The 9,482-nt window shown below is 36.0% G+C and overlaps 1 protein-coding gene across 1 annotated transcript; it reads right to left on the minus strand.

Moving 5' to 3' along the window:
• Nucleotides 1-265: 265 nt before the first annotated feature.
• Nucleotides 266-8,719, minus strand: LOC134253486 (trans-L-3-hydroxyproline dehydratase-like; the record flags this gene model as incomplete). The annotated part of the gene is made up of 3 exons (XM_062736007.1): nt 8,195-8,719; nt 743-895; nt 266-405 (listed from the first exon to the last, which is right to left on the minus strand). Coding segments are annotated over exons 1-3 (759 nt in total), but the record flags the coding sequence as incomplete, so codon positions are not given.
• Nucleotides 8,720-9,482: the final 763 nt, after the last annotated feature.

Here is a 9,482-nt window from a genome sequence, read left to right on the forward strand (position 1 = left end):
GCTTATACTACTATGATCTCCCCTCTTTAAAATTGTTACTGAGATTTTCCATCCCTTTGATTTATTAACCGATCTGGTGCAGTGTTTTCAACGTCGATTGTGTGATACATCTAACGTTTATACATCAGTTTAAATATTTATCTTCTTTAAATTACACGCTTATGATATCAACTGGATGTAATACATTTATTTGGGCCAAGGAAAGGTGTAAACTAAATGAAATTTTATAGTGACTAGTGTCTAATCCACAGAACGCGATACTAACCTCTCTCTCAGCAAACACACACATAGTGTCTGTAATTTCATCTGAATGGTCATCGTTTCCGTCCGTTAGAATCGTACCATATAGAAAAGACACGCCTTCAGTCTCGGGGTGCTCCAGCAACAGCTGCCCTCTCAAAATGTCTTGAAAAGAAAGCAATGTCAACAAAAACTTAATAGAAAAATAAATACGAAAAAGTCGGCAATAAATAAAATAATATTCGATGTTAATTTAGTGACAATCATGAAAATTCCAGGGACCTCCTCCCTCGACACCCCCTCCTTTTAGTAAACGCAGCACGCAGAGGGACTTAATTATAAGTGGACAAAAAGCCACCAACAATGTATTCACTTCACTATGACGACACAAGTTGTGTTTTACCCTTTCAGTCTCAATACCTTGGTTTAATAATGTTTCCCCTCATTACTACTACAGAACTCCGTTGTTCAAAGGTCCGACACCCCCCCCCCCCTCCCTTACCTGTCGTGGCTCCAGCCGCTGCCCTCAGCTCGGACACTCGTGAGTTCCTGACATCCAGACCATATTGTCCAGCTGACAAAATGGCATAGAAAGCTCCTCCATACACAATGTCCACCGTTATTTTACCAAAGCCAGGAACATCCACGCTCAGATCTGGAAAATAATACGTCTTTCTTCCAACAGTGCATCGTGGAATCAGTTATCAAAGTACTCAGAAGTACAGAGAGCCGGGCTCATTTACAGAGTAGAATCATTATGAATTTCTTACATGAATCATACTCTTATATTGTATTAACAGATAAAAAAAAGAATATCGGATTTAAAATTCTGATGAAAAAATCATTTTAAATCTATCAATATAAATGATATGAGTTTCTATCCTAATACCACGGTCAGATTTTGTCAGAATCAGAATTAATCTGGTACCGCAACTGAAAATAAACAAACAGGCCAGTCTGGTTCCCTCTCCTGCTTTTCTTCGTATGTGTAGAGAACTAAGATACTTGTAACACTGATTATCAAAACTCCTTACACCAATGATGTTCTTTGACTTAAGACTGAAGTTTTCAAAGGTACTAAATATGTTAATTTATTTAGATAAAACTTTGTTTTATTTTTGTTGCTTTATTTAGCGTTTGTGTCATCTCAAAAGCGGTTGAGAGTAAGAACTATATTTTTACACGTAACAGGCGACTATGGGGTTAACATCCTGTCTTGAACAGGATCACATAAGCCGGCAATTGCTCATTGAGCCGTTCCTCAATATCTGCTTTGTATATCTTTGTAATGTATGAAACATATTCAAAATTTCAATAACATTCTGATTTTTAAACCAGTTTCTAAACGTTTTTAAAAAATCCAAACACTTAAACATTTGAAATTGGAAAATTATTTTTCTTCCCATCAGGATTAATTAAGAAAAATTACCCCTGGTATCTTGCAGTTGTACCATAGTTAGGTGTGATTTCTTTTGTTAAAAGTGTGGGTTTTCTGTACATAACCCACACTTTTCTATAACTCCGCCCATCGAGTCGGGACAAAAGAACTATTTATAAAACGATCAAGCACGGTTTTTAAATGAAACAATCATACGCATGATACGGGCTTGTTATCTTGGTGGTTTTATACCAAATTAAGGGTAGTAAAAAGGAGTAAAAATTTTCCAATTGTCCACAGCATTTTGTAATAAATAACAGTTAAAAACGGCCATTAATACTTTAACTTTAGTTAAAAGTGAAGAAAAAAAACCTTCAGAAATCGCTTGATTTTTAAAACATTTTTTGGGATAATGTAATGACCAGGGTGACGTTAGCTTAGTAGATTCCAATACCTATATCGTTGTTTTGATAACCAACAAAGGAAACGCGGTAAATACTTGACATAAAAACATCTGTACACTACTGTACTTAAATAACCTTTTCGGTTGCGGATCTAGCCGATCAAAGATCTAATTTTCATTAAATTGAAATATACATAACCCCTAACAAACATTTCAATCAACGTACCACTGTGCACGGCAAAGTTTGTATCAGGTTTACAAAAATTTAAGTTAAACCAAGTTCATAATAGATTTAAATTGCTAGTATGTAATTTTGACGATTGAAATTTACCAGAAAAAAACATATCAAATTAACATATATCACTGAAACCTAACTCGTCATTTTTTCAATTACATAAATCAAACTTTTTAAACGGGCCTAGATATGTTAAATTTTTATGTCGCTTGCGGAGCCCAGTGGTTAAAGTGCCTGCCCTAGAGTCACGAAGTAAGGAGTTGAATCCCAGAAGGTTTGGACAGGAAGAAGATCCTTCACTGCTCAATGACCCTGAGTGCCGAGTTTAGGGCAAAATTTGAAAAGTATTGTATACAAATCACTTACCCTATATTCGATGGTCGTGGTCAGAAGGACACGAAGGAGCATAAAATCATAGAAAATCCAAATGCATCTTTGAAACCAAACACTTAATGTTTCAATCACGCGAATCAGTCCGACCGATTCCTAAGATGACTTACATATGAATGATTTTTGAAAACTATGGTACAAGTCATTTACCCCATATCACACTGTTGATTATGTGTAGATACCCGATGGGCGTGGTCATAATGACAACTCGGGAGCTACGCTCCCTCGTGTCATTATGACCACGCCCATCGGGTATCTACACATAACCAACAGTATGATATGGGGTAACTACTACAAATGCCAGGGGAAAAGAAGAACCGTTTTTAAAAAATACATTAATAGCTATTTTTCGTACTTGCCCTTTCTCCTTCTTCAACGGCATAATGCAATGGAGACTAAGATCAAAGTATAATTTTGAGAATATCTTTCCTTGGTATGCAGACAATTTGTTCAGAATTAATCATCTATATTCCGAGATTGTTTTCAGTAATGAAGTTTTCGGTCTTTGTCTAAAACAGCCACAGGAAGGACCTAATGTATTTTCACCAAAAAGCATGTGGAATCATCCTTTATTAAAGACCGTATCGATTCTTATGCTAGATTATAGTAGAGAACAAATATGAACGCCATATTATGTGTCATTTAGAAATTATCACCAAAGTTGATTTTTCTTATGAAAAATATAAGGTCAATCGTGAAGGCCAAGGCATATGAAAGCCCTATCTCTTCTCAATCAAAAGTTAAAAGGAACAAAATGCGTTTGTGAAACACTGATGACCCCGTATGGCAACATAGCGAAGATTAAAGCTGACATGAACTCTTAAAAAGGCATCAGTTTTCATCTTTGTACGACTTACTACACTCCTGAACGCCCTCGTCCGACATATTTGTTCGATTCCGCCATATTTAAGCGAAGATTTTTGGCCACCTGTACCTGCTATATATAGCCCTGTAGAACTGTTTCACTTGAGTGATTTTCTAGTCTGGCTGTCGACATGTACACATCTCCGATAGCATAGTTTTTAGAAGTCCACAAACTGACCAATACATGTTTGAAAAGTAAAAATTCAACAAAAAATAGAGCTATACCGAGAATTAAATTATTTTGGAATGCATTTGCTGCAATATAAAAAGTACACTAACATGGAATACATTTATGTATAGCAAAAATCCATGCAGGTCGAGAAAACGCGTCAAACGCAGTGATAAAACATTTACCTGAATACTGCTATCGTTACAGGGGTGTGCACATGTCGAAAGAATTATCCTATTTTACTTTTATTGAAAAATGCATCTCAGAAGTCATGTAATCCATTGCTAACTCAATAGTAAAAGATGCTTGGACACACGTGGCCCATGCCGATCATTTTATTTGGTCAGGGAAAATATCAAAGGTTGAAAGCTCAGTGGGGTTGAAATTTTTTTTTCAAAAATAAACATTACTCTTGTTTGTAAATGTAGTAAATAAAATTTATGATTACATGGTTTAACTTCAATAAATTTATAATAAAGCATGTATTATTACGAATCATTCACCTTTTGAAGATATTTTCCTTGTTGATAGGAGAGGGGGGGGGGTAATAAAACATGCATATTAATACTCTCATAAAAGTAATTTAAGAAAAACGTCTGAAACAGATTAATTATTATCAAATAAATACTATGTATAGGCTTTATTAGAACTAATATAATTTGATACAAAGTTATTTATAATTTTATGCACAATGGAAGAAAAAAAGTGAGCAAGTTCACATACCCCACGCTTCCCCAAAAGTCAAAGTGCTGAAATTCCCAGAAAAAAAATAAAGGAATCGTAATTTTCATGTATTATGCTCATCTATACACATTGTGTCCTAAATACATGTATCTGCAAAGTTTGACGAAATTGTGTGTGGCGGTTTATGAGGAATTGCGCTGACAAACTGTTCATCTCTATTTTCAAGATATGGCCAAAATCTAAATGTGAAAGTGCGGAAATTCCCGAAACAATAAAGAATTCAGAATTTTCTGGTGATGTGCAAATCTACACACAGATTGTCTCCTATAAATATCTGCAAAATTGGACAAAACTCTGTGCAGAGGTGTATGAGAAGTTGCGCTGACCAAAAAAAGAAAAAAAAGACTGACTGACGGGTCAAAAACATTATACCTCACGCAACTTATTGCGAGGAGTATAATAAACGAGTTTGATTCTGTGGTGCAATGATAATGAAAATAGAATTTAATGTGAATTAAATTTCTAGACATAAATAATTATTAGAAAAAGCATATAGGAAGAGAGAGCAAACTCCCCATGAGAATTCCACATTCTACCTACAATTAACTTTTTTAAAAATTCTCTTGTCTGTTGTCCAGGTCCAGGTTCGACACGTACGTTTGAGAAGGTAATTGAGAAAGTACCCAATGTTGTTCCCATTCCTGTGATGTATATTTCACGTTTATTATGTCCCCCGCTTGAAAAGTGGGAGGGTATATAGTAATCGTTATGTCCGTCCGTCTGTCCGTGCGTCTGTCTCTTACGCTTTGGGGTACCAATCTCTTATCCGCAAATCATCTTGTACCACTTAGTGAAATTTAATGAAACTTTCACAGAATCTAAGGTTTATTACATATTACTATTGTGCAACTCCTATTTAACTTTTCAGGGGTGAAGCAACAGAGGGGGGGGGGGGGGGACTGCCCACTTTTTTTCCGCGACCTAACTTATACTATAGGAAATGTTAATTGAAGGTGTGCACGTGGTTTTGTTTTTTTTGTTTTTTTTTTTTTTTTGCTTGTCAACTTTTTCAGGTAATTAAAAAAAAATCTCTGACTGGCCACCACTTTTAAATACGATGCTACGTGCCTGCTTTTTGATTCGACACATATTTTGGGTTTAGCGACAACAGCAAAATATGGACTGCCATTACATGTATAACCACATGGGAGGCGGGGTATCCTTTAGTGAGCTCATTGCTCACAATACCTCTAGTTTCTCTTTCAATTTGGGCGTTTGGGTTAATTTCTTGTCCAAATTAAAATTATTATTCAATTTATGAAGTTTCGACATCCCGTCTGAGAAAAATCCTTGATCAGATCTAAGGCTTAATAAATGGTACAGCATAAAGTGTGTGGGATTTTATACCTATTATTGCCCTTACGGATGGGAGAGGGAGAAAGAGAGAGTTCAATATACAAAAGAGTTAATAAAAATTATCCGTATTCAACCAGTGTCAAGTATCCCTACTCTAGCTCTTAAAATTATCTCTAAAATACTCCTAAAGAAATTATTCTTATACAAAAAAAAAATAGCTAGACTATCAGGCAGGGATACTGAAATCTCGAAAGACTCTCTGTAACAACATAAAACAGTTACATTCCTCAAAATGCACATACTTTGTGGTCGAAGTGACACATTTTTAAAAAAATCTCAAAATTGAATTCAGCAGAAATGCCTGTCTTCCAAGAATATTTAAATAACGATCATGTCAATTATTTTTGCATGCCCCCCCCCCCCCCGCGCCTAAAAAAAAATCAAATGCCTAAATGTCAATCTGAACAGGGGATGGCCTTTCTCCGTGTTTGTGTGTGTGTTAATGAACGTATAGATGTACACATAAAAATTTGTAGTGAATTGCTTTTAAGATTTGAAGTAAATAATTACCGTACCTCAAATTATTTGGTTTAGATTTGAGATTAGTACTAAAATAATCAGTTATAATTGACAAAAGAATTTTGCGACGCAAACCAACTGCAGACTATATACATGACTTTGTATGGAATGTATATTAAAAGTACATGTAGATAGACAATTCACAATTATAGCTTATGAACAGCAGTTATAATACTTTAACCCCCCCTTTCAGCCGCGCAAATCCCAAATAACTTCTCTTTCCACTTGTGATATTTTCCCTGATCAAAATGTGATCAGCACGGACTAAGTGTATCGACGTGCTAGTCTGTACGGAGTAATGTAGTGTGTTTACTATTGAGCTTTTATGGAGTTTATTTCTTTTTTGTGATGCATATTTCAATAAATGGGATTCAGGGTGTATATCACTTGACTTGTGCACATCTTCGAACCGATGCAGGAACCTTATTTCCAGGTATGGGTACGTTTACAGCGTTCGAGGTGTTTTCTCGTAAGCATCAATTGCATCTTTAGGACCTGCAAATCAAAGACGTCTAGGTTGTTTTGTTCCATTCAAATGATATAATTTCAAAATGTGTTTGCAGATTTTACTGCTTTTTATTTCAAGCTTATTCTGCATAAATATGCGCACTGTAAAATACATACTCATGCATCTAAATGTCTCTTCCAAACTTGCATTTTTTCCTTTTGATTCAAATCAATAATTATTCAGAAATATGATTATTATGTTGCTTGTTGTGGTTTTGAAATGTCTTGATCACCTCATGTGTTCTCATATGCTTTACCATCGGAGATGTGCACAAGTCGATACCCAAGCCAAAAAATCATTCAAGTGTAACGACCGCATTGGGGTATATATCGTTACAATGAGACAATGTATCTGAAAGAAATATGGCGGAATACGGCTATAGTTGGTATGAAACAAGTCGTACATAGATGAAAATGTTGCGTTTTTAAGAATTCATGTCAGCTTTAATTAAACTTTCCTTAAACGCACACATCGTCGGAAACCCACGGTCGGTCTCGCTTCTCTTACCTTTTCCGACGATGAAACGCACATTGAATATATTTGTACCCAAATTTTAAAAATTAGGTCAAACTCCAATGTCAAGGTAAAAGGGTCAAAGTTCTTGGTATCCAATGAAAGGTCTTCTCAAAAGGATTAATTATGTAAAGTATGAAAGCCCTACCCTTACCATTCAAAAGTTATGGCCAAAGTTAATGTTTTTAAAAAATAAGTCAAACTCCAAGTTCCAGGTCAAAGGGTGTAAGTGCTAGATATCCAATGAAAGGACTTGTCACGAGGATTTAATATTTGAAGTAGCCCCAGCCCTAACCCTTCAAAAGTTATGGCCAAGGTTAAAGTTTTTAAAAAATGGGCCAAACTCCAAGGTCAGAAAGTCAAAGTTCTTTGTATCCAATGAAAGTTCTTCTCACAAGGATTACATATGTGAAGTATGAAAGCCCTAGCCTTTACCATTTTAAAGTTATGGCCAAGGTTAAAGTTTTTTTTATAAGTACAAAATCTCCAAGGTCAAAAGGTCAAAGTTGTTGATATCCCATGAAAGGTCTTACTACAAAAAATACATATGTGAAATAAAAAAAAGCCCTAGTATCTACCTTTCAAAAGTTATAAAAGTAAAATCATTTTTGTGTAAAAGTGGGCCAAACTCCCAGGTCAAGGTCAAAAGGTCAAATTTGGTGGTACCCAAAGACAGGTCTTGTCACAAGGAATGCACATGTGAAAGTCATAGCTCCACTAAATCCACGAAAGCGGGGGGCAAAAAGTAATGCGGTGTTGTTTCCAACGGCTTAAACAACTGTTAAAGGTTCAAGATTAGAAGGGGAAAATTCAGCCTCTATAGCTAAGTTTGCATAGTTAGTGCTGGAAAAGCTGAAAGTTTTATGTATGTCTACCTGGTTTAAAGACGAAGCAAGGCACACTTTGGAACCTCACGGCGCTGGTGTTCTGCCCATCATATGTGACGTAAGCAGCCACCGGCCCACAAGGACATTGAATATTTATCTGAGTCTCTGGAACAGTGACGTTTTTTACGAGCCCCTTTTCTATGGCATAACGTCCTATTGCAATCACAGCATGCCCACACATTGTGGAGTATCCCTCGTTATGAATAAAGATTGAAGCAAAATCACACGTTTCTATATCCGAAGGCACGAGCAGCGCTCCATACATGTCATAGTGTCCCCGCGGTTCCCACATTAACAATTTCCGGTACTCGTCCAAGTCACTTTTGAGATAGTTAATTTTGTCCAGAAGTGTTCGACCTTTGATTTCTGGGTATCCTTTTTCTATGATCCTTAAAGGTTCTCCACCAGTGTGCATTTCGGTTGTGGATATCGACACAGGATAAACAAGAGGCATGGCGATTGTCCTGTCCTTTGTAAATGACCCAGAAAAGTATAAAGAAAAGTTTATCTTGCCTTTAAAAGAAGCTCCTCCCACTTAGTTTTAATTTCTATCCCGACTTTTTTATATTATATATTATATTCCCGCTTGAAATGTGAAAGGATATAGATAAGATAAGATTTATTAACACGATTTGGAGCCCATCAGGAGAACTAGAGGTATTGTGAGCAATTAATAATAACATACCCCCTCCCCCCGCCTCCCATATGATTATAATGACAAAGTCCATGCTTTGTTCTGAGAGACCCGAGATAAGCGTCAGATAAAAAGGTAACGTAGAAGGTGCACAACGGCATTATGTGATAAAGAATCTGTGAAAGTATCGTGAAATTTTATTCAGTGGTAAAGGAGGAGTGCGGATAAGAAAAGGATAGTTCTCTGACAAGTAAATTCAAAGAATTGCGGTCCCCCGCTTTCGGTGTCTTTGTGGGAGAGATGTTATTTTTTATGACATATTGTGTCTAATATGAACACCCTATCATATGTCATTTATTTAGAAATTATCACTGAAGTTGATTTTTTTTAAAATAAGGTCAATTGTGAAGGTCAAGGTCAATGGGTAAGAAATCATAGCATGCTCGGAGTTATCTTGTCACAGGTAATGCACAAAGTCCTATGTCTTCTCAATATAAGGAACAAGATGTGTTTGTGAATTAAACACTGATGACCCCATGTGGCAACATAACGAAGATTAAACTTTTTCTTAACTACAAATTAAATACCGTATATGTTGAAATTTTAGCGAGACGCAAATTTAGCGATTTGTCTTTTAAATTG

The sequence above is a fragment of the Saccostrea cucullata genome, unplaced genomic scaffold (assembly GCF_032062105.1).
Source record: "Saccostrea cucullata isolate Sc308-1 unplaced genomic scaffold, CSIRO_AGI_Scuc_v1 ctg18914, whole genome shotgun sequence".
NCBI classification, from domain to species: Eukaryota; Metazoa; Mollusca; class Bivalvia; order Ostreida; family Ostreidae; genus Saccostrea; species Saccostrea cuccullata.